The sequence below is a fragment of the Sylvia atricapilla genome, chromosome 1 (assembly GCF_009819655.1).
Source record: "Sylvia atricapilla isolate bSylAtr1 chromosome 1, bSylAtr1.pri, whole genome shotgun sequence".
NCBI lineage: Eukaryota > Metazoa > Chordata > Aves > Passeriformes > Sylviidae > Sylvia > Sylvia atricapilla.
In genome coordinates, this window is record NC_089140.1 from 138,847,209 (window position 1) to 138,873,481 (window position 26,273).

Sequence of the window (26,273 nt, forward strand, 5' to 3'; positions counted from 1 at the left end):
CGGGGCCCCGTCAGTGTGGCGGGTCCCGTGAGTGCCCCGTGGGTGCCCCGTGCGTGTGGCGGGTCCCGTGGGTGCCCCGTGAGTGCCCCGTGAGTGCCCCGTGGGTGCCCCGTCAGTGTGGCGGGTCCCGTGGGTGCCCCGTGAGTGCCCCGTGCGTGTGGCGGGTCCCGTGGGTGCCCCGTGAGTGCCCCGTGGGTGCCCCGTGGGTGCCCCGTGGGTGTGGCGGGTCCCGTGAGTGCCCCGTGAGTGCCCCGTGGGTGTGGCGGGTCCCGTGAGTGCCCCGTGGGTGCCCCGTGGGTGCCCCGTGGGTGCCCCGTGGGTGCCCCGTGGGTGTGGCGGGTCCCGTGAGTGCCCCGTGGGTGTGGCGGGTCCCGTGGGTGCCCCGTGGGTGTGGCGGGTCCCGTGAGTGTGGCGGGCCCCGTGAGTGCGGCCAGGCCCGCGGGCTCCGCGGGGCCGGCGCGTCCGGGGGCCGCAGCGCGGAGCGGGGCCGGGGCCGGGCGGGAGCGCGGGGTCTGGGAGGCTGCGGGGCCGGGGCACCGCTTCGCCCCGGGAGCGGGTGGGTCAGCGGAGAGAGGAGTGGTGGGGCAGGTACCGGTCCCGGAGTCCGGGACTGCGATTCTGCCTGCTGGAGCTGGGCGAGAACCTGTCGTGTTTCCCTTGGGACGGGTCGGGGCAGGGGCGCGCCCAGTGACCGCGGTGAGGGCAGGGAGGTGTGTGAGGGGTACCCCCAGTCCCACCGCCCGGCAGAGCTGCGGCGGGGCCGGGAGCGGTGTCCCGACCGAGGGGCGCTGCGCTGAGCCGACCTCATCTGTTGGACAGAGCCACGTATGAGGAAAAGGAGCGGGATAGCCATAGAAGTTTGCTGGGATAGCGTCAAACAAGTATTTAGTCGTTCCGTCGTCACTTCTCCGTGCAGCTCGCCCTAGAGTGTTCGGCCATCGGCAGGAGATGTCGACACCCCCTCTGGCCGGGGCGGGGATGCCGCCGGGCGCTTTCTCCGGGACGCAGGCTCAGGCTGCCCGGGAGGTGAACACGGCTTCCCTCTGCCGCATCGGCCAGGAGACCGTGCAGGACATCGTGTTTCGAACCATGGAAATCTTCCAGTTACTGAGGAACATGCAGGTGAGAAACAAGTATTTATTTTTATACAGTCAACTTGCCATGCTTTTATCAGCGACTGCCAGTATATATAGACTCAGGAGGTGTCTTAGGACGTTAAGAAAACTTGATCAGACTGCTCTGAAAAGGAGGATTGGTTGATGAAGTGAGTACCACTGTTAATATATTTGTTTAGTCCTGTACATTAAGTGAAATTCAGAAATGCTGAATTGTCATTGCCCCCACAATAAAAAAACCTTACGCTTAGTAGCTGTGTTTTCTTTTATGTATAATGAAGCCTATTCACATGTCAGTTATGTTTCTCTGTTTATGTTAACATATAAGGAGTAAATTTAGAGGATTTTTCATTGATCTTTTTCTGTAAACATTTTCCCCCTAAAACTTTTTTTTGTTAGGAAAAACAACATAATCCTTGTTTGTGTCTACTTACTGAGAAAACATACAAACTTCTCTTGTGTTTTCTCTGTGGTGAGTACAAGATAAATAATCACTCCCACTCCTTTATTGTCATGAGATTTTGTATCTCAACCCCAGTCATAACGGCATCATTTTTAAGCATTGGGAAAACACTCACTGAAAAGTCAGAGGGATTGACAGTGACCAATGCATAGAATATATGAGGGTGTTTGACAGCAGTGATTGAGCACATAAAATACGTAATTTTGCTAGTAAAGAAAATAAAAATTTCTGTGATTGCTATGAGGAAAGTGTGATTGTCTTATTTTAAAATATACAAAAACCTGTCTGATATCTTTATTTCATGTGACAGAAACTTTGCTGTAATATTTTTAATGTTTTGGTTCTCTAAGTTACCAAATGGTGTTACTTATCATACTGCAACATATCAAGACAGACTGGCAAAGCTGCAGGAACATCTCCGCCAGCTATCAATACTCTTCAGGAAACTGAGATTAGTCTATGACAAATGTAATGAAAACTGTGCTGGGCTCGATCCTGTTCCTATAGAAGTAAGTATCTTTATTTATGTATAAATTGCAAATCAGAATAACCACTCTGGGTAGCAAACCATCCATCTTCCTCAATTGCAGGAGATTCATAACAACTTTTAATGATACTGGAATTATTCAGTGAACTGAATTCTGTTTATTAATTAGAGCTTGTTGAAAGATTGTGAGTCATAGTGTCTAGTTGACACGGTGTTCTGTCATAAGTTGGTCTTGATCTCAGAGGTCTTTTCCAGCCTAATTGATTCTGTGATTCTGTGAAAGCAAACTTAATTTAAAACTTTACTTTTTTTCCTCTGGCTTCTTGGTACCTTTGCCAATTTGTTTCCCCTAGGAAAAAAAAAGAGGATCGGGGTAAACTTTTTACAGGAAATGGGAAAAAGTGGGGAAAAGCCTGCTTCAAGCTCTCACTTTCAACCTGGCTCCTGAGTAATAAGTATCATTTACTTTCTCTGGCCAATAGTTTGTGCCTCCTTATTTCCCTCAGCTATTCCTAACCTGCTGGCCAGTATGAACCAAACCTAAATGTGCACTGGTGATGTAAAAGTTACAACATAAAACTTCCAAGGAGGAGGATTGGCCAAAGTTTTTCCTAGTAATACCGCTGTTATTCCTAAAATCTTAAATATCATCTTCCTCATAGGTTGTTTCTGATTTCTACTAATACTCTTAAACCCTGGGTTTTGTTACAATTTGAGTTGCTCTTGCTCTGTATTAAGCAGAACTTTGAAGTTTTTTAATTACTGACCTCTGGATTCTGAGGCAACTTTATTAACAGACTTTTGATTGTCCATTGAATTTCAGTCATGTAGGCATTATATTTGAAGTGCGAGTCTCTTAACTGAATAGAAGTAAAGAAATGAAGAAGTCCATTAAGTCAATTCTACACTGCTATTTCAGTTAACAGTTGCTGACTTTTGACAAGGGTTTCAGAGAAATGTATCTGGAAACCTGACAGCAAGCAAGGGAATAATTTTCCCATTTAAGAAAATAAAACCTATTTTCACAGTGTGCTGAAATTATCGAATACTTGTGTGCAATAACCAAATACTTGTATCCTCTTTAAAAGCTTTACATGTGTCTTTTTTTCCCATATCAATGGAATGATATGGGGTTGGGTTGGTTTTTTTCTGTAACTTTTTATATTTTTTTCCTGTTATCAGGATGGGAAGGAATCTCCATAGAGAAAATAAGAAGCCACTTCAGGCTTTTCTAATGCAAGGGTTCACTGATAACTTAGTCACAGCAGAGTTTTTGCTTGATGGTTGGGGTATTTTTAAAAAAAAAATTTTCTAGTCTTTTCCTCTCTGAACTTAGTAGATGCCTGCCTCCTCATGTTTTTATTGATTAGTGACAGTGGCACACCATTCCACTGGATTAATTTTTCTTTAATTCTTCTTCCAGTAGTTCAGTAATAGTCTCAACTGTATTATTTAATGGCCAATATTCTAACCATGTCTCTACAGAATATCAACAAAACACTTTTTTTTTGCACAGTCAAGAGAAGACCATATCTGCTAGTATTGTTTATTCCGTTATTATTGATAGAAATGTTTTAATACTTTTTGTTAATGTGTACTGATGTGTAATAGGTATTATTAACTTTCTGTTAAACAACATAGCAAGTGAAGCAGACCTGCCTAAAAAGATTAAATTTCCTGCTTCTATTGTGTATTAGGTATAGTTCTGCTTTTCTTTGTAGGATTGGTGTGGTTGTTTTTTTTTTTGCTTTTTTTTGTTTTGTTTTGTTTTTCTATCAGCTTTCTGAAAGGTAGGGAGGTTTTTGAAGAAAGTGTTCTCCTTTGAGTGCTACTTTATTTTTCCATTAGAGAGAGTTTTTTCCAAGAGCATATAGCAGCCCCCACTACGTGTTCTTTATGGTCTGCAAATGTAGTAAGTGGTCAGCATTTAGTACTTTTTCACGACAGAGTTTAGTGTGGTAGCTTTTGTCCATTTTGCTAAGCTTATTAAGAATGGCAGCAAAATTTTTTGTTTAGAAGAAAATCGAATTTTTAGTGGGCTAAATCAAAGTAAGTTTTCCATCAGTGCTGAAGGCACCGAATGTTTTGTGGTATTACACCCCAACCTAAGTAAGAAGTTAATATGCACTTGATGAGCAACTTGCTCTCAGGCTTTTAAACTTATGTCTTGCTCACTTTTGTCAATATTAGTCTTCCATTTGTCTGTAGTGTGTATGTAATTTTGTACAGTTCAGGACAGAAGAAGCAATGTCAGGCTATGGACTTGGTGGATGTATTATCCTTTAAGAAAATGTTAGTACCTTGGGAGTGTTCTGACACAGAAGCAAGTATTTGTTTTGTATCTATGATGTTTCTTTTTGACTTATTCTTTAGGAAGGAAGCATTTTGTAGTATTCATTTAGAAATTTTGCATCAAGGAATTTTGGCATTGTCGAAGCTTACAAAAAAAGACGGTGCACTATGGTCTTTTCTAGCCTAAACCAAACTATGATTCTGTTTGTCTGAGGAGATCATGGTGAGAAATTCTTACATAAAAACTCATTTTAGGTAACTGTGGTCCTGGTCTTAACAGTAGCCAAACAGATGCTCATTAAAATAGCAAGTCATAACTAGGGTATTCACCAGGTAGCTTTACTGATGTAAAGCCAGTCATATTTGTGTTCAGTGTATCACTAAAATCCTTTATCATAATGATAAATAACTTCATGTTTGTGATTTTATTTCTTAGTGTGGAATAGTAAATTGTAGAATCCCAATCTGCAGAATTCAAAACTACAAGGATTGTCTATGATAAACATCTTAAAACAGAAAGACTGGCTTCTGCCTGCAGTTACAAAATTTTTTTGGTCTAGATTTGGTAATGTGTGGGATTGTGTCTTTTTGAAGCACATTGTTTTCCTGGAGAACCAACTGAGGTCATTGCAGGGCCTTTAGGTTTGAGGTGACAAAACAGGTTTCTCTCCACTTTTTCTTGGGAAGTTAGAACCTGGAGAAAATGGTAGTATCGTAGATATTCCCTGGATTTGATTTTTAATTTTTTTTTCTTTGTTCCTTTTTTTTTTTTTTTCTCTAAAGCTGATGTTTCTTGTCTTCACAGCAACTTATTCCATATGTTGAAGAAGATGGTTCCAAGCATGATGATCGTGGTGCTGCAAGTCAGCTTCGTTTTGCTAGTGAAGAGAGAAGGGAAATCATGGAAGTAAATAAGGTAACAAAAGTTGAAATTAATTTGCATAAACTGAGAAATGTAATTTTCACATTACAAGGCCTAAATTTCTAGATTGCTGTAAATACAGAACATGTGATGACTGCCATCAAAACTGGAGATAGATAATATTTATTTATAAATATTTCAGTATTGACCTTTTAGTTAAACAACTATTTTTTAGCTGTACGTCTGGCAATAGAGTTGTTTAAGTTGTTTAAGTTTCCTAACAATTTTAACTTGTTTCTCTTTTAAAGCAGACATATATTCTTATGAATACAATGTGTTATGTTTATGTGTAACCCACTAGATATTAAGAGTACAAACTGAACTAAGGTGCTTGTTGAACTTATTTATCTTCAGAACTTACCTTAGGTAAGGTAAGTGATATATTGAACACCAGATGTGTAAACATTATTACAATTACGTGAGTTGGTAAAGTTGATAAAGAATTTTCAGGGCTACCTTCTGTATTTTGACAGTTGGAGGAAGACTGTTCCTTTTGTAAAGGGGAACATTTATTTAATCTTGGCACATTCAGAAAGAATAAGTGTTATGAATTTTAAATGTAAAATGAGTTAAAACGTTAAATTTTCAGTTTGAGTCTCATTGTGCAACTGGGTACAATGACTGAAGAGGGATTCAAATCTAAAAATAATTATTCTATAGTAAAAACTAATGTAATATGGAGATTAAAAATACACAGTTTTACCAGACCACAATTTTGAACATTGTTTCTTCAATCTGTAAAGTACAAAGATAGGATTAAGTAAATATTTCTATAGCTGTAATATCTGCAAGTGCTCAGTAAAAAGGAGTTGCAATCTACAAAAATAACAGAACAAAAGAAATAAATGAATAAGAATTTTATTTATGGAATGAGTAATTGATGGATTTTCAGCTTTAAAAATACTTCCTATGTTTTAATTTGTCTTCCACAATCATGATGTATTGAATTTTTCATAAGCCATTTATTTAGAAAAATGCATGTGTATTGTACAGGAGAAAATGAGGACTACGTGAATTTAGAGAAATGCAGTTGTCAGCTCTCCTTGTTGTAATCTTTCTCTTCAGTGCTGATGTAGCAGCACTGTATATATTATATTGTATGTAATGTTGTATGTGAATTTATGCACATTTATTTACAATCTTTAAGTATTAATAAGCTTAAGTGTCCATATTTGTGGTGGTTTTAATAGTTCTATGACATGGTTTTGCCCTTGTTGTTGTACTTTTATGTTAATATCGTTTTAAACCTCCTTGGTGTGATCTTGTGAAAATAATTTCATAAATTTTTATGAAGAGTTCTGAACCTTAAAAAGGTTGATGGTGCTACAGGACCATTGGTAGCAAACTGGTAATTAAGAATGCATTGAAATCTTCACATAAATGTAGGCTGAAATCCTGTATTTATACTTAAATGCCTAGACCTAATTTCCAGATTTCCCACAGTAAGTCTTCACAAGATAGTTGAACTTTCTCTAGTATTCTTGTGGACAAATACTTAGTAACTGCAGCAAAAGAAAGTTAAACTTCTTGTTCTTTGAAAGTTCATTGTTTTTTTCTTTTGTCTCTCTTCAGTTGTAAAAGCACATCTACTACCATTTTCAACATTCAATTTTTAATACATTACAGACTAGGAAATGCTTTTTTGACTGGAAATATGTATTCTTTTTTTTTTTTTGCAAAGAAAAATCATTACAATCAGATAATTGGTGTAATTTCCAGCACCAGCTTCTGGGTTCAAGGAGGGCTTGCTCAGGTTCTTAGCTGGCATACCTGACAGCTTTTCAGTCCTCTCTAGTGTAATGTCCACCTCCAACTCAATTTGTAATTAATTTTAGGAAAATTTCAGTAATACAAAATGTTGATGAAAATACTGTCACAGGGAAACCAACATGATAATTAAAGAAGCTTTTTATATTCTTGACCCAATCTTTTCTTCCTTCAGCTCCTTGTCCTTTTCTCACCTAATCCTATTTGCTGTGATAGGCATTATTTTTTCAGTCTTGAATGTTGTAGGTACCAAAAAATCACTATTGCAATAACCTAAGACTTTGACACTATTGTAATATTTGAATTAGTTCTTAGATATGCCATGGATCTCTTAATTTTGCTCTTTTTGCTGTGCTATCCCAGCCAGTGATTTCTTTAGTGGCTCTGGGATGTATATCAAAGACACTAACTGCCCCACAGTGTGGAGCTCTGCTAAAACTAGTAGTAGCTCTTATAAACCTTGTGGATCATATATTCTCACACAAAAATGCCCTCATTGTATGAACCACTGACTTGAAAAATAGCAGCTTTGCTTTGCTACTGCAGGTGTCCAAGAAGGGAGCATCCTCGTGGAGGAGGAGCAGAGCATCAGGTGGTTCCTGTACTCAGACATCCCATCATGGGCCAGGAGAGCCTGTTGATGTATCAGAGTTCCTAAAATCTGCAGTAAACTGTTGGTTTACTGTGACACCTTTTGGTCTTACTTAGTTATTCTGCTGTATCAGAATTACCTTTTAGGTCAGAAAGTTGAATGTGCTGACCTTGGCTATGTGAGTACGTGTCTGTTAATTTAAAATATAGATTAGTTTACAAGGCAACGAATTTCTGTCCTACCAATTCAGAAATAATTAGCAACTGTAGATGTAAATAAAACCTACTAAGCTTTCTAACACAAGGGAGTTTTGCCAACAATAAGAAGCTTGGACCATTAGTACAAAACAAACCATTTCTTGAGCACTGACTACCTCTATCTCTTGTCTTAAACAATTCTCTCCTGCAGTTCCCAAAAATGTAGCTGATTGGTTTTTATCTGTGTATGCTTTCTGGGCTTCTAAATTGTTGAGGTGGTTAACTTTCTTTTGGAATAAATTACTGTTCCAGAATCTGTTTAATATTTGAATTGGTCTTCTAGTACACATCTTGATCCAGTTTTCATTGAAATTGATCTATTTGCAGAAGTGGAAGATGTTACCAAGATTTCCTCTCTTCTGTTTATGTTTTTCAAGTGTTTAATGTTCTGTCTATTAAGTTTTTTACCTTTTAAGTATAGAATCATCAGTATTATTTTCAAGATGTCAGGCTCACCTTCAGTCTGTGGTCTTGTAGTACATTTGACAGGACTTGAAACAGAAATACCATAGCAAAAATTGAGGATGGTTTAGTCTGTTTTGCTGCCCTAGCGATGGTTTTCTTTACTGCTCACTTTTAGAAGTGGAGCAAGTACAGCTTAGGTTTCATTTGTGCTGTAGGTCTGGTTTGAATAAAGCACTTAGGAAAACCATCACATAATTAGTAGTGTAAGTATTTGTGTCAAAACAAAGCAAAATAGCATTTGGATATTCCAGGTGGCTCTTTAGAAAACAATCATATTTGATGTTTCTAACTAATGTTTGTTAAGTATTTAGCAGTGATCTTGCTGAGAGAGAAAAAGACAATCTTCATGACAGACTTTTAAGTTAAGCTGTAACAAATTTAGCTCTGGGCTTTTTTCAATAGCACAAACATTGTGCCTTGCAGCTGATGCTGCTTAGGACTATGTAGAAAACCTAAATTCCTTTTAAAATACCTTTCACACTATTTGCGTGTATTTTAATTGATTTTATATGTGTAGAGTCCTTTTTCACCCAAAATACGAGTGTGCACCAAGGAACGCTTTGGCAAGAGGGGAGGAATTTGTTACTGGGACACCTTCTGGGCAGATTAATCTGTACTGGAGACTGGAGTACCCAAACTCACTCTCTGCAATGGTAGAATCGGAGGAATTTAGGCTCAGTGGGACGTCTAGAGATTATCTGGTTCAGCCCCCAGCCCAAGACAGGGTCATCCAGCAAAGTTAGATCCAGGTGCTCCAGCTCATGTCCATGCACCAGCATTTCAAATATCTGTAATGATTGAAATTCTGTCTTTTCTGGACCCTTCTTAAGGGTTGACTTCTACTGTGAAAATTTTCCTAATGTTACATTGGAATTTTCTTTGTCATAAGTTGTATATTCACTGCCCCTCATCCTTTTGCTGTGTGTACTCAAGAAGGGTCTGACTTTGTCTTTTCTGTGAGCTTCATTAGGTGGCTGAAGACAGCACTGTGCTCCTGCCCTACGGCCTTCTCTGCTTGAGGTTTTACAAACACAGCTTTAATCGTGGTGGCCTTCCACTAGGCATTATCCAGTGTGATAGAGCTTTGTATTGATCCCCAAACTGGACAGTCATTCTCCTGGACCAAACAGAGGAGAGTATCAGAGGTACTCACCTGACCCTGAGAGGTACAGCCTTGCTAATATAGGGGCCAAGTGCAGTTTGTCTTCCATGTTGCAAAAAAGATCTGCTGATAACTCAGGTTACACTTGTTAGAAAGTATCAAAAAGGACCTCTGATCCTTTTCTGCAAATTTCATTTCTATTCTGTCAGCCCTCTGCCTGTGCTGTTGTATGAATTTATTCTGTGTGCAGATGTAGGATGTTGCTTTTAGTAAAGTTCCTGAGATAGGTGTTGGCCTGCCTTTCCCACCTGTTGGGGTACCTCCGAATCCAACATCCCACCACTGAGAATATTTTTCACTTTCCCCAGTTTGGCATTGTCCACCAATTTGATAATTTTGATATTGTGGTTAGGTCATAAGTGTGGATTAGTCAATAATGAGACTATTAAGAGTATTCACCTTAGTATCAATCCTGAGAAACTTCAGTGGTGACCAACTAGCACTTGGTCTTAATACTGATGATCCCAGCATTTAGAATTCGATAGTCCAGCCAGTTTTCCATCAACCCAGTAATTCACCTATCCAAAACACATCTCTCCAATTTGCTCAAAGGCAAATTTGGATAGGTGTCAAAAGCCTGACTAATGAATGATTTCACTTCATGAAAGTGAAGAAAATTTCCTGCTCTCCCCTTGCCATGCAGCCAGTCATTTCTCAGTAGAAGGCTATCATGTTGGTCAGCACAACAAGGCATCTTTAGGAAATCCAGTATGACTTTTCCCAGTTACCTCATCTTTATGTGTCTGGATATGACTTACAGAAGGATTTGCTGCACAGTCTTTCTGGAGTCAGGAGTTAGGCTGAGTAGCCTGTAGTTTTCTGGATCCCCCCACCTTGTCTTTCTTGCAAATTAGTTAAAATGTTTCCTTTTTCGTCAGGAGCATATCCCCCTCTCCAATAGAAAGTTAGGTAGAGTGGTCTTGTTATGTCATAAACCAGCTTTCTCAGCACTGAGATGCATTTTTATTCCAGATAATTAATTATTTCCTTTTCAGTTTTGTAAGAAATGTTGCACACAAAATTTTTCACATTGCATCCTGTATCAAAACCATGTCACACTTGCAAAGTTGAAAAAGGTTAGGAAAAAGTGAGCATAAAGTTGCCTGTAAAATCCCAATTGTCCTCTTTTGTCCTCATATAGATGTGTATTATGCAACCTTTAATGTATTATCACATTTGGTTCCCCTTCCTGCCTTCCCACTTTCTATTCTGGAGGAGTTCTTTGAGCTGTTCTGCTTTTGTGGCAGACTAGGCACTATTTAGATTGAATCAGTATTGTAGTAAATAAGATTATAAAAATCCTGGTTTGTGTATTGCATAACTGGCATTAGACTATTGAGTAAGCAGGGAATTTGGGAATGAGAAGGAAGGATTTATCGTGTGTAGTGAGTAATTAACTAAAGCAGCTCTTGGGAGCTGAATTTTTTTTCTTTGCCACAAATTATCTGTGGTAGTTTTTCATTCTTCCCCTTATGGCTCATGGTAGCTTTGAATATGTGGGAAGCTGTTAAAATACAAAGTTGAGAGATGAACATGAATCTTAAATGTCTTTGGACAAAGTTGGCAGCACTGCAGTTTTATGTGTAGTGTTCGTGTGACTGAGTTTGCCATCTGTAACTGAGGATCATAGATCTGTGGGATTTTCATATTAAGAATGGGGATGTAACACTGAGAAGTGTGGTGGAGAAGCTCCTTGGGGAATGAATAATTCCATTACAAGCTACAGAGCTTAGATGGTATTCAGTAAATAAGACCTTGGACCTCATTGTTGAATGATAAATAATTGGTATGAAGCAAACATCCATCTATTTGAATGAAGGTCCTTATTCCTCTCAGAACAACAGATCAGTGGATAAATACAATCCTGTCTGGGTCAGCAGGTGAAAAGTATTGAGCTTGCAGCAGGGCACAGGCTGTCACTGATGCTTCTGTTTCAGGAACACAGGTTACACATGCAGAAGGAGCAGCTTCCCTTTCAGCTGTCAGATGAGGTGCAAGGCAGAAAACTCAGTCTCTCATTTCTGCTAAGTGTAGAACAGTCAATGCTTGTGGATGACATCAGGAAAAGCTGTAGATACTGGACAGTGAGTGTCATAATGTTTAGTTGTACAACAGTTACTGTATTAGTGAGGAATATTTTTTATCCCTTTGGGAAAAAACCCCATATAAATAGATTGATAAATTAATTTATTGTGATGGAAAATGAGTCTTGGTATCAGTTGAGCAGCTGTAAGTTAAGACACCACTTGGCAGCTTTAAGAGAGTTTGAGCAAAGTATTGAGGACACTTTTTCCATCATATTTTTTTCCAACTATATGCATATAACATATGGTATATGCATATAACATTTTAATAGTCTCTTGACTACCAAAGGAAAAAAGAAAAGAGCAGGTTTTTCCACCTTCATACTTCAGAGATTTCATTTTGAAGGATTCATTTTAAAAAAGAACAGTATAAATGTCACCTTCCTATTACAAACATCATGTTTCTGTAGAAATTTCTTGGGCTTGACTTACCTTACACAGAGGCCACCGTCACCTTTGTGAGGCTTTCTAGAATCACTTCCCATAGCAGTTCAGTGGTCAGAAGGAGTAACATGAGTATTATGTCCACTTCCAGGCTCCTCAGCACAGGAAAGACATGGACGTGTTGGAAGGGTTCAGAGGAGGGCTACAAAAATTATCAGCAGGATGGAACACTTCTGTGAGGAAAGGCTGAGAGTTGAGGCTGTTCAGTCTGAAGGAGAAAAGACACCAAGGAGATCTTACTACAGCCTTTCAGTACTCAGAGGGAGTTTTATAAGAAAGATGGGAACAAACTTTTTAGCAAGGCCTGTTGTGATCAGGTAAGGGGCAATGGCTTTAAACTAAAAGAAGGCCAATTTAGATGAAATATAAGGAAGACATTTTTTAGGCTGAGAGTGATAAAACACTTGTCCTGAGAGGTGGTAGATGCCCCATCTCTGGGAACATTCAAAGTCAGGCTGGACCAGGCTCTGAGCAACCTGATTTCTTTGAAGATGTCCCTGCTCATTGCAGGGTTGGACTAGGTGACCTTTAAAGGTCCCTTCCAACAGAGACTGTTCCATGCTTCTGTACTCCTGGGAAAGAACATGAAGCAAGTTCTCTGTAGTAGTGTCTTAATCAACAAAGTACACATAATTTTTTTAAATTTTGCTAAGATTCATGTAAGTAAAGGTACTATGGTTATTAATATTTAATGTTACACTGAGACATCCTGCTGGCCTGTACTGTTGTAGATCTTGAACAGAGCAGGTAAAAACCACAGGTGACACAGCATTCAGGAGAATGGTCTTCAATATAAGATTTTCAAGATGGAAACAGATCTTTGCTTGTTTTTTTCCTTAAACAGAAGAAGAACCTGTACAACTTAGAAAACTACCGTTGATGTTTTTTCCAAGCACCACTTGGAATATGATCTTACTCTTCCACAGGTTTACATTGTTTTCTTTGCCTGAAGAAGGGATTTCTAGCAAATAGATTGAGTGCAGTATAATGACTCACAGTGATGTTTTAGTTATAAAATTTCAAGGATACATAAACTTATAATAAGGAGAGAGATAAGAGCACTGTGCAAAGGAGGGTTCTGATACATCTCTGATTGTAAGTTGTGGTCTAGCAGCACTGATTTCTAATGAAATGCAAGTGAAGCAAGAATGGCTTCTGGTAAAAAATTTGTTTCAGTCAAAGTTGAAATTACTGTGTCCTACTAAATTCAAATCTGTATGAAACCTGGTGGATTCCTTATGGCAGCTTTTCTTCCTTTTCATTTTCTGGATGTATGTTAGCATTCTCCCACTTTGATTCATTTAAGTGGGTTTTGTGCTTCAGTAAATGTTTTCATGAATCACCTACCTGACCTAAGCCAACTAAGGACTCGTTGGTTACTGGAAGGTGCAGTCTTTCCAACTCCATCACAATGGCCATAATACTTGCAAGTCAAAGTCGGCCCCACTGAAAATTAATATCACAAAAGAAGACCCCCTTGGGTAAGTTTTCAGTCAGATCACTTCTCTGACAAAGAGGGACTAACAGAAGTAGGCCTGACAGAGGTAATTTGAATTTGGGTCTCTTGTACTCATTATAAACTGCCTCATAGAATTTCCCTGTGCTATCTTGAAAGAGATAAAGTCAGAAGCTGTAGCATCTATGTAGGATGAAGTACTTTTTCTTGTTTCATACAAAATCTTGTTAATCCTGAGAAGCAGTCTAGAGTTCAACTAAGTCATTTCAACAGAAGGAGGAAAGAGTGGGAAACAACTTGCAAGCAATCTGTTCAAATGAAAATCTGTCACTGCTGCAGAAGCTGCTTAAAGATTTCGCCCATTTCCCAAGAAGGCCATTTTACCTATCTTTTCAAGGTTAGACTTGAGTTGAGGTGTTCTTACTGGCTCAGCAAAGTCTTAAGCAGAGGCCAGCACTTCCAGTGGTGCAGAACATATTAATTATGTAGTACTTTGTGCTGTGGACCGCTGCCTGTCAAAGATCAGTAACAAAGATCAGTGTATGCATTTCAATTAGGAGACTGAGCTCTCTGAAGTGAATTTTTTTCTCCTCTTTTTATTCTTTCAACAGCCTAGCAACCCAGGGATGGTGCTTCATCTTAGATGTTTTTTTTCTGGCTCCAGAAAAAGTAGAAGAGCTAAGAAATTAGCTCTTCACTAAAGATGAGGATCTAAAATTATCTTCAGATAAATAAAGAAATTTATACTTCTTGTCCTTACAGATGCTTTGAAAACAAATGAAATCCAGTCGGAAGGTTCCCCTGTCTAGCATCAAATAAATATCAAACAATTTTTAGTGTAATAATAATTTCACAAGAAAGGAAAACAGTATTAGAGAGTGAGTCTTTCATGCATAACTTACACAAAGTTCATGTGAGTAACAGTGTTTAACAGTACAGTTAGACATGGATGGAGAGATAAAACAGTCTGCTCAGAGGTCAGTGGTTCTTACTTCTGTCTGTGACTTTGCCATCACCAACTATTCAGCCTTCATTTCCATTGATGAGGATTTTGAAATACCTTGAAATGACGTGGTCTCAGTATGAGGAAGTTACAGCTTGCATTGAACTAGTAATTTGGATGTAATGGTCGCTGATTTCTCTGGGGCTGAGTGTTGAGGATGGCAAACAGAATTATGTTTAAAAATACCACAGGCAGGAACATGCTTGTTTATTTCTTCCCTCTTGTGCTTTCTCAAGCATCAAGATCTTGTATGTATGACCTTTGGTAGGAAGACCCTTGCAATTCTGTCATTTCAGTGCTGTGGTAACTACATGCTTCTTAGCTTTGTCTCTTGTCTTTAGTTAGGAGCTGAATCTCTGCTGTATGTTGAGAAGTCTTGGATCAGCAGATGGAAAAGAAAGAAGCATTAGATAAATGCACAGATTTACCTTTAAACCACTTTTTAGCCTTTAGTCAGATGCTTGGTTAGGAATTCCATGTTAGTGCACATGAACTATCCTACATATGTTTTTGTATCATTCTTGGGAGTCTAGATCTAAGTGTTGTCTCTTCCAGTGTCCCACAGAAGTCTGTATTCAGGAGTATTTCCCTTACTATGTTCCCCACGCAATCTAAGCTTAATTACCATATTACTTCAGACTCTTTTTACAGGTCTGAAGTGAATTGACTTCCTTTCTTTTTCTCTGGACTTCTTTCCCAGCTGACCAGGAGGCAATTTAAAAATACTGTTGTGTTGACAGCATCAAAAATCAGGAAACTAATTTTCAGGATATTGCTTAATTTTCTCCCTGTTCAAGTAACTTCAGTTGTATTACTGATTTGAGTCATGCTTTTCATGTATTGTTTTTTGTGTAGTGCAAATAACAAAGTTACATCAAACCTGAAATGTTCTGTGCTGTTTTGATGGAAGCAAGTCTTTCCTGTGCTTTCATTTTACTTGGAACTCCAGACTTCCCTAATGAATAAGTAGTTTGATCTCTAATGTCGGAAGGCTGACATCAAATCAGAATGAAACGAAGGACAAACTGTGTACTGTTGACAGCAGCCTAACTTCTCTACAGCTTTGATTTGAGCAGGAAAATTAATAAATGAGACAATAAATATGAATATTATTGTGAAACATGAAAGGTTAGGGAAATTGTGTGATGTCTTGATACCCTGATCTTTCTTCTGTAGAGACAAAATTTTTAAGTTTTGGCTATGCAACCAGATAAAAGCTAGTTTGTTCTCCTGTTCCTCCAAATACTTCTGCAATTTGCAAAAACAAGTATATAATTTTAAAGAACTCAGCATGCTTGGGAAAACCTTTTTTCAAGACAGGACTCTTAACGCATCACAGTTGACCTACATCACAGAAGAGTTGCAAAAGCTTGTTTCACCTATACCATGTGCTTTGTTCAAACTTGTACTGTTAATGCCTCATTTTTCTCTAAACCAAATTTATAAAACACATATTCACATAAACTTACCTGCTCCCCAAATTCTTTCTTCCATCTTAGGATGCTCTCTTTTAGACTTTTCAAAGTGAGGACTTATCCCTGCAAGCCTTCAGCTTTTGAAGGTGTCAGGTGTTCTGATAAAAGGCTGCTGTGAAATGAAACAGTATTCCCCCTCTAGAAATGGTCCTTAACTTTTGAGGCTTTCTTGTATTTTTAGAATGTGCTTTAAAAGTGTATTATCCCACTAATAGTGCTCACTGACAACTGAGAAAAATATTCATATAGCATTTCAATAACACTGTAACTTTTGTTGCATTTTTGAGTGTGCTATTTGAACTAATCACAAAAAAACTTCTAATAAACTCTTCCCACAGAAACTGAAACAGAAAAATCAGCAGCTGAAGCAGATCATGGATCAGTTACGAAATCTTATTTGGGACATAAATGCCATGTTGGCAATGAGAAACTGAACAAAGAAAATCAGACTTTGTAACTGAAGAAGATACAAATCTGTTTGGATATACTTCACTTCCTTCTAAGAAGTAACATGCTTTTTCCACAATTATGTTTCAGTAATGTTCGAAAAGTCTTCAAGATTAAAATTGTGGGTCATTTTCCAGTAATGTAAATGGTATTGGGTTCATTTTTATAGAAGATTCATCCTGTACGTTTTACTTGTGTGATTCTGCTGTACAGCCTTGGCAATTTACAGTAGTAGTTTCGATTGCTATGCAGATTGGGGGTTTTATAAATAAAGTGTTTCTGGATTTTCTTTATAATACAATAAAAAATATTAAACCATACGTTTTTATGCAATTCTACAGTGCAAATAGCCTTTCCCAAGAGGAAGAGTTGCAAGACAGGAAAGTTGCTTCAGTAAGCTAGGGGGCTGAAATCAGCAATCAGATACTACAGTTCAGTCTGCAGTATTTTATATATTATCTGCAGTGCAGAGCAGAGCAGGACAATCCCCTCCTTTGCCTGGCTGGCAATGCTGAGCCTGATGCCCCCAGGACAGGGTTGGCCCTCCTGGCTGCCAGGGCACTGCTGACTCATGTTCAACTTGCCACTCACCAGGACTCCCAGGTCCCTTTCTATGGCACTGCTCTCCAGCCTCTCATTCCCCAGTCTATACACAGCCAGGGCTGCCCCATCCCAGGTGCAGAATCCAGCACTTCCCCTTGTTAAACTTCACAAAGTTGGAGATTACCCAGTCTTTCAATTTGTGGAGGTCTCTCTGCAGGGCCTTTCTGACCCCAAGGGAGTCAACAGCTCCTTCCCACTTAAGTGTCATCAACAAACTTAGTATTCCTTCCAGTCCTGCATTGAAGAGCACAGGGCCAAGGATGGAGCCCTGCAGAACCCCACTAGTGACAGTCACCAGTCTGATGTGCCCCATTCACTGTAACACTTTGTGCCCAACCCATCAGCCAGTTGCTCACCTATCATGTAACTCAGTTACCCAGCTGTGTGCTGGACATTTTGTCCAGAAGGCTTCTGTGAGAGAAAGTATCCAAAAGCTTTGGTGAAGTCTGAAAAGATTCCATCTGCTGGCTTTCCTAGGTTGGCTAGGTGGGTTACCCTGTTGTAGAAGGAAATCAGGTTCAACAAGCAGGACTTCCCCCTCATGAAGCCATGCTGGCTCTGAACAACTGTGACTAGTGGTGTATTTCTGTAACATTATGGAATACTTTGGAATACTTTGGTTTTGTTTACCAGAATTCACTGAATAAAGACCTCATTAATCTTTTCCCTATGACTATCAATCCTGGTAAACTTTGGAGTATTAATGCAATTCATTATTTTGAGTTAATCATAAATCTTCATCTTTCTTTGTTCTAACTTTGCTATTCCTCCCAATTTTTGTTTGCCCTGAAAATAGTCTTGACAATTTTTGTTATTCACAGATGATGCCAGTGTCTGTCCAGATGAAAAAATATGTAAAACAACAGTTGCGGTATAAATCCATAGGGCACTTTCCTCTTAGTATCTGTCAGGTTGAAACTAATTATCCTCAGGATTTGCTTCTTGTGTATCACTTTTAACTCTTACTCCTTTTGTAGTCTGATGGTTTGATACTGAATGCTTACTGATTTAAGAATCATGGATTTTGAAATGTTACACTGACTTTCATAGTCATAGAATGGTTTGTTTTGGAAAGGACCCTGAAGATCATCTTGTTCCAGCACCTCTGGCATGGACAGCGTTGCAATGGGAAATCTGCAGCTTCACTGGGCAGCCTGTTGCCTGTGTCTCACCACCCTCACAGGTGTTTTGTTGTTCTATCAGTCTCTTTAATTTTTTTTTTTAATAATATCAACACATTTGTCTACTCCTTGAGGTAAAAATCACTGGTAACAGGTGCGATCACAACTGGTTAACAATCTGTGACTTTTCCCTGAAAATAGGTACAATATAGTTGTGTTTTGTTTCTCATTTTAAAGGTTGTAAATATTAACAGATGAATGGATGTCCAGTATTACAGTTGAAAACAAAGTGTTAGAAAATTTTGATTTTGATTATTTAGCCAGTATTGAAAGTGGTCTGTATGTATGACAATACCTAGATGTGAGCAGATGTCAAAACAACTTACAAATAAGACCTGTCTCTTTTCTCCCATGTTGCAAATGCAAGCGTAGGTACTCTGTGGCAAAGGCCACAGCAGAATTGTTTGTTCCCTTTTTAGATTCACCACTGTGGCAGATTTTCTGGCCAGTAAAAATACGTTTTTCTGCAGCTGTGAGAGTCATAACTATTCCATATGCAAAGCTTTTGAAAAAGAGATGACTGCAAGTAGAGATTTTACTTTGTTTTTTCTTTAAAATGCAAATGCATTTTTCTATTTGCAAGCTGTAGTGGCAGCTTTTTGTTTAGTGCATGCGTAAGCATGCAAGCAGCCTAGAAGAAGTATTTGAAGTGGGTTTTGAAATGGCATCATCATCTTAATTATGAGTGTAAAATTCTCAGTTCTTCATATTTTTGTTTTATTTTTAGAACAATTGTGGAAAATGGAGATTAGTCTAAACTTCACTGTACTGCTCGTATAACATCTAGGTCTTCTTATCAAATGTGTTCAAAGTTTGGTAACTTTTTTATTACAAAAAGTACAGAAGTAAACCCAAAATGCGGATTAAGAGTGCAGCTATTGCAAGTAGATGTCTGGGTGATAAAATATTCAGCTTTCTCTCTGCAGCTGCTAGCAGTAGCCAAGGTCTGTACTACAGTTTTTCATCTGAGAGAGAGGAGAAACACTTCAAACTACTACCAGAATAGATGGGCAGTAGCTAAATTGCAAAGTGCAGAAATAGACAGAATTGTAAATTATCACAGTAAATACTGTCAAAGCAGGACTGTGCAAGGTGTTGGACCAAAACCATACACTTTGACTTACACAGATGAAAGTAAGGGTAGTAAACATAATTCAAATGCTGTCAGATCCGTGAATAAGTATAGGATTTGGCCAAGAAGATGACAGTTTTAAGAAAAGTGAATCCTCAGCTGTGAAACACTTGAATGAATTACTGGACATCAACATGTACTGAAATTTAGTATTTTATTAATGCTAACTGAACTTTAACTGCTGGTTAATGAAGTGGCACCGGATGAAGTATTTACAAATACCAGTAAAGCAATACAAACACAGATGTTTCAGTGCTTGGTTTATGTATCATTGACTGTTATATCATTATATATATCATTGAAATTATCTTTATGCTTCTGGCGTTCCCCTACTTTCCTCATCAGGCTGGTGGCTCTCAGAATTTCTGCCTGCAGCAGTGCTGGACTTGCTGTCCCTCCTGAACACACAGAGCTCTGACTGGGTCTGGAAGTGCCCCCTCTTCCCTCTGAGCATCATTTTCATGTGACTGGTAATAAGTATAGCTGCTTACTAATGGTTGAACTCAATTATCATTAAAGTCTTTTCGAACTTAAAATATTCTATGATTCTGTGACAATTTTTATGTATTTGATAAGGCAGAAGCTGGATAAACATGCTGACACTTCCAGAAACAAATACCAGAATATAGAATCATTATATTTTTGGAATATAAAAATATTTGAGGGGTTTGGAATTCTTGGGACTTTGTTTTGCCCAGATAGGACTTGGGAGAGTAGAGCTATGATGTAGAAACTTCAAAATTTGTGGGAATAGTTCAAGTTAACGCACACTCTCAAAATACAACCATTAATCCAACACCTTTGTAGACAAAATAATGGATATTGAATGTGGGTTCAGTGTCACAGCAGAGAAGATGCCTGCTGGGCAGTATCTAAAGGTCCAAGGTTTTTCTTACATAAAAAGACAAAAGTTCAGAGCTATTGCAGAATTTCGTAGAGAGCGAGGACATGATTTATATTTGGATTGAGGGTGAGCTGCCCTAGCCTGGGCCCCAAATGCAGGCCTGTGGTGCAGCTAGAGATTATTTTAAGGTGTACACATGGGATAGTGGGTTTCTAGGTGTTGATAGATATAGTTTTGTAGTGTGAGCATTTTAGCCACCTTAAGAATAAGCTAAACAATGTTTGTTTGCATTCTTTTTATGACCTGTCAGTGTAAACTGTGCTGAAGAGTATATAACCCCCTGCCATTTGAGAGAGAATAACTGGAGAACGTTATGCTAACCATATTGGCTTGACCTGCGTTGCTCTTGTCCGGCTTCCCACTATTTTAGGGCTCCCTGACTACACAGAGCAGATTTATGCCTTGCTCAGGAAAGGTGCGAGGAGCTTAGCTTTCCTCTTGTCTTCCTTAGAGACAGCAAGGCAGCAAATCCATGACTGTTCCTGTCCCACGAAGTAAAACTGCTCTGATTGTAGTACTTCTTAGTGATGGAGAAGCTGGAACTTGTGCACAAATGCTACTCAAATTAACCACTAATGAATGGATTTAGAGGGAGGAGAATAAGGATTCTGGTCATAGGAATCAAGATTTCACCAGTGTGCAGGATGGCTACGCAAGCCAAAAACACTTCAGCTGAAAGGTAGCTGTCTACTCCTGTGGAAAACAGTAAGCTCCAGATGTAGGTTTGAAGACCTGAAACTGGAAAAAACCTTAAAAAAAAAAAAAGTGCAATGACGCCCAAAGACACTATGAGTCAGCTGGGATTGACAGAGGATGGATTAGTTTAATTGCTTCATGCTAGCAGAGGAAATGGATTATAAAGAAACTTACAAATACATCAGGGCAAAAATATTTGGGGAAGGAAGTCAGTAGTTTTCTCATTCCCCTTATGTTACAGTAATGAAGACTGATGTGGTAGAGCATCAGAGTTTTAAAAGGAAAGGGGGCTTTCCTGACTTGGAAGGTTATTCCATACATAAAAAGAACAAGCTGACAGATACGTATTGCAGGATATTAATTAAAGTGACTGAAAATATGTACCAATGCCAGTTTTTATTTAACAAAATGTAATGGATAAGTGGAATGTAAGAGCTAAATAAATACAATATAGTGAAACTTTTGTAAAGTCTAACTTCTGTGTAAATGTTAAGGATTTTTTTTTTCTCATATTGTATAAGGGACACATTCTGGCATCTGTTGCAACCCTACAGAATAAATAACACTATGAAGAATCATTTGCAACAGTGTTTGTATTGATTGAATTTAGTCAGAAGGAGAATCTGTGTTTTCTAGCACTTCTCACCAGACTAGGCCCAGTATAGGCCATCAATGTGTTTGAGGTAAATAAGCAGAGGTAAGTTTCCATGTGTTTCCTTAACTCTGGGAGCATCACATCTCATTGAATGCCTCCTTGTTCAACTTGCAAGCTGTCTTCTTGTTGCTTGGAGTTCTGCTTCTGCACATGTTCCTAGCAGCTGATGATATCTGATAATCACTGCTGAAGTTGTAGAAACTATGATTTTTCTGCCTAATCCTCTAAGAGACCTGATGGGCTTAGGCCCTCCTTGGCCCCTTGGGCTCTCACTTTCAGCTGACTGGACCTACTACAAAGCTACAGAGCAATGTTCCAGAATGGAGTTGAAATTGAGTGGATGAATGGAATGAACTACATACATGTCTGTGCTAAAATTTTCTCCTACGCCTCTTTGTGCTTATCATGAAATCTTGCTTGAAAAATTAATTCAGATTTGCCTAAATAGGAAGGAAGATTCGTGATTTTAAAGTTGTCTGAGTAGCAATGGATAGTAATGCAGTTGTTTTGATAGCCATATAGAGGGTTTAGTGGTATTTACAATCCCAGAGAGGGGGAGGAAGTTCATTAAGACAGTCTGTTACTGAAATACATTGTTGGGAGTGGGAAGCATTTCAAACAATAAGGGCAAAATACAAAGAAATACAACAGCAACAATCAAAACTTGGGTGAGTACACCCTGGCCATAAAATAGATGCAATGAAAAGGGATTTGGGAAAGCACATTTTAAACCTGCATTAAAGAGATACATTTGGATACAGGAGAGAAAAAAAGCCACTGCAGTTTTGGGATGCATATCCAAATATTGCATAGCAGGGAGTGTGAGAGCTCTTGCTCTGAAACCAATGATTCTGATACTGTAATTCTGCATGAAATACTGAATTAGTTTTGGGGTCAGCATGATACTAACACAGTAGAAGAGAAGAATACTGATGTGGTCCCATATGAATAATCATTAGAATAACTTGTGAAAGCAAAGACAAGGCTTAAATATAGAAATCTTTCGGTAGATGCAAAGGGGAGGTAATTAGAGTGACTTGGGGTGGTTGTACTATAGAACTGTGAATGAAGGTAAACAAGAACTTATTTCACCAAACAACAGTGTAGAGGGAAAACTCTCAGCATCAAGATATGAAATACTAATTTCTCTAGCAGTTTAGAAGATATCTCTTGGCTTACCAGGAAATTTTAAAACTAAACAGCACAAAAAGGCTAAACAAATGTGTTGGAAAGGGGAAAAAAAATCCTGTCTTGGATTGGCAGAGCAAGAGCTGGACTGAGCTGACCTGACTGGTTTTTCCACCTTTAGACTGCACAGTTGTAAAGCATGTTTATCAGATGACTGTCAGCTCTTGAGAGCACCTGGTCTGGATGCCACCTGCAAGTATTAAATAGACCTTCGTATCTTCTTTGTGATGATTTGCTGCTGAAATTCCTCTTTAGGTTAACACACCCCCATGGAATTTCTATTAGAGGAATCAAATTGGAACAAAGAAATTAACCTTGTTTCTCACTCCTTTGCTTCCCCACCTCATATCCCAAGCCTCCCACTCCTAGTTTTGATGCATTTCTTAGTGAAGTTGCTGATACCTGATTCCTGTCTGTTGACTCAATAAAAAACTTAGAAAGCCTTTTACCAATGGGACATGTTGCTATTTATCCACCCATCTCCATCTTATAACAAAACCAGCTGTAGTGCTTGCATGCCTTGCAGTGTGAGCTGGTGTGACAGTCTGCACCAAGGGAGCACAGACACAGAGGGGTGATCTAAGCATGTAAAATACCTGATCATATTTTGCCTCAGATATGAAGTAGCATTATAAAATTGTTATGTAAACCACATGTTACTTTTATAGCATTTACACGCATTACACATATTTTTGTTTGATGTGGGAGTTTTCAATTACTTTATAAGGACAAGAAATTTTTTTAAAGATCTTGAATAGTCTGAGCAATCGCATCTAAAATACCCTCCAGCACTCACAGAAGACAAGTAAGGGATGGAAATAGAACATAGGCATTGCTTTTCCTCACAGGAAAGAAAATGGGTTTTTACATATGTATTTATGATTGCCATTGTCCAAATTTCTCATCAAAATCATTTGCTAGGTTAGATTTTTTCAAAACTACGTGACCCACCATACCATTTGGAAAGTAATAAGCAGATCCATAGTAGTAAAGCCACATACAATTAGATTTATTTATTTTAGCATGAAGTTATTTATTATACCAGAAGTTGCAGAGACAGCTATAATTTAAATTAGTTTTACAAAGCCAGAGTGGAGTTGGAATTAATTCAAGCAAAAAGTAAGTGGCTTTCATATTAGAGCTTTTGAACTTGATGTGAACAATTCGGCTACTTTTCCTGTTGAATAAAAGGTTAGGCAGAGAAACAGCAAATCCTTCAGATGTGCAAACATGTCACAGACAGGAGTAAAGAAAACAGGTGGAAATTGCAGCCTGCTGATACTCTGAAATATAGTTCTCAAGCAAATTATGCAATGTACTACTACCACTTTGCCACATGTTAACACAGCACCTACCAAGAAAAGTGGTTTAACTGGCAGAGCCCAGACTTGCAACATAAGGCCATCAACACAAGTGTGCTGGCTGCATTCAGGTCTGAGGCACAAATATTTATTCCCAAAGTCAGTTGCATCCGTGTGCCATGCATATAAAATTTCAGAAGCCCCTTGTATTTATCATGGTTTGTGTGCTTTTTTAAAGGCCTTTCACTGACATGTAATAAAGTCGTCTCTGGTGATCAACCATATACCAATGAAGATCTCTGTACAGGTGGAGATGTACAAAAACAGTGGGTATCTCTAATCCCTCCTGTTTATCTAACCTGGATTTCAGAGGCAATGACAGAAACAGACAGCAAATCAGTCCCCCAGGACTGAAGGGTTTGGTTTTTGTTTGTCAGCTTTTTATTTAAATACGTGAATAACTGTTTCAGTGCATGCAGGTTTCCATTTACAGCTCCAAGACAATTTGCATTTAAAGTTTGAGTTCAGGCTTTTGAGAGGCAGGAATTATCTGCAGTGTGCAAATGTGCATGTGGAGTGTAACTGCCCAGGAGACTGGTGATATATCATCTCCAGGGTTTTTGTCAAGGTCTTATATTTTAGCAGTGTCAGCCTTCCCAGTCTGTTGCAAGCACAATTTACACCCCTTCTGTCTCCAAAGACGAAAGGAAAGGCAACAGAGATGTTCCCAGAGGAGTGACTAATTTTTACCCTTCAGGAGTGTTCAAGGATAGCCACCCCTAGTAATAATTAAATAGTTGTTTTTAAAACAAGGCCGGGGTGTGTGTGTGGGGGAAGGAAATACGTTAATGCCATTTCCCAAGTGTTCTGCAGGCACATCATTATCCATTCTGCTTCTTGTAGTCATTACCAGAAAAAAATTAGGACTAGCAATGAATGGTCAGTATGATGCTGTGTGCGACACAGAGTTCAATTTGAAATTTAAAATAGACTCTGTTGTCTGCCTGTATCAGCTATTAACTTTAGTGTCATTGTCACAAAGCCATCAATCTGTGTCTGTCCCAAACCCATTTTCTGGGTAGAGTTAGCCCGTCTTCCTTATTTCCTACACATGCAGATTTTAAATCATCTTGTAAACCTTATACTGCACCAAAGGTTGAAAGCTGAGAGACTTGGCAGGTTGAGTTTTTTTAATTCCCCTGCCTCCCCTCAACATACATTCAGTATCCACCAACAGATGACAGATTGCAGCTACTCTTTGAACTGGATCATGCCAGAAATAGGAAAACAGAAAAAAACCAACCCTAAAGCTGATATGGAATGGATGAAAGCCTGGTTCCACTGAAGCTAATGGCAAATGCAGTAGAACGTAATTTCCAAGTAATTGCTATAAAAATTGTTGCAGAGAAACAGTGCACAAAGTGGCCTTTGTAGGCTGGGTCTTTTACATTTTAGAGACGATCTCTGCTTGTGTAGCACCAAAGCAGCTGAGCACATCAGAAATGCCTCAGTTAGCTGTCATCTAGTTTAATGTGGGGGAGTTTGTTACTGGAACACTTTAAGCATTTAATTGAGAGAGTATTCTGTTCTGTATTTTGCCTCTTTTCTGTGTGCAATGATGTCTAAGAACATTGACTTTTAAGGCCCATAAATTTCCTCAAAATTTCCAGAAAGCACAGCTTTAGGAACATACATGTTATTTGTAAAGGATAGCTCTAACAGGAAGAATTGCTTGACTAGAGAGCCTATTCCGAGCTTCATTCTATTCTATCAACATTAATTCTTCAAACAAGGGTCTTTTTAAAATATCTACAGAGAAGTTTCTGCCTCTTGAGTCCATGACAGAACGTTGCTTCATTAGCCTACATCTCTGGAGCAACTGTGAAGAGACCAATTTGTAAAATACAGTAACTGTGATGTATTGCATCAGTACATAACACAGCAAGTAATGAAACCTACCTAATTCTGGCCATTTATGTGTTCAATTACTTTGTTTTTTAAGTGTTGGATGCTTGGGACTTGAGTGCTTCAAAAGCTATATGGCTGCTTCGAGTGTGGTGTCCATTAGTGACAGTAATACTTGTTGCAAATCTTGTGATCAAATCCCATTTCAACCTGTAGATGTCTATGTCACTATAACACTGAAGCCTAGGTTTTGCTTACAGGAACTCACAAGCTTGCT

At 38.8% G+C, this 26,273-nt stretch overlaps 1 protein-coding gene across 2 annotated transcripts; it reads left to right on the forward strand.

Annotated features, from left to right (window-relative positions):
- Positions 1-908: 908 nt before the first annotated feature.
- Positions 909-16,577, forward strand: MED30 (mediator complex subunit 30). 2 transcript variants are annotated; one of them, XM_066335092.1, is made up of 4 exons: positions 934-1,122; positions 1,929-2,087; positions 5,163-5,273; positions 16,323-16,577. In XM_066335092.1, exons 1-4 carry the CDS (start codon positions 949-951, stop codon positions 16,416-16,418), a joined length of 540 nt encoding a protein of 179 aa, XP_066191189.1. In that variant the 5' UTR covers positions 934-948; the 3' UTR covers positions 16,419-16,577. The 2 variants fall into 2 exon arrangements, with proteins under 2 accessions (XP_066191195.1, XP_066191189.1); XM_066335098.1 differs by lacking the exon at positions 1,929-2,087 and having other exon boundaries at positions 909-1,122.
- The last annotated feature ends 9,696 nt before the right edge of the window (positions 16,578-26,273 follow it).

Excerpts from the sequence above, each read along its gene's own strand:
- MED30 (XM_066335092.1), top strand. The coding sequence starts at position 949 with ATGTCGACACCCCCTCTGGCCGGGGCGGGGATGCCGCCGGGCGCTTTC. Across the intron at positions 2,088-5,162 it reads TCGATCCTGTTCCTATAGAA|CAACTTATTCCATATGTTGA; the intron begins GTAAGTATCTTT and ends TTGTCTTCACAG. Across the intron at positions 5,274-16,322 it reads AAATCATGGAAGTAAATAAG|AAACTGAAACAGAAAAATCA; the intron begins GTAACAAAAGTT and ends CTCTTCCCACAG.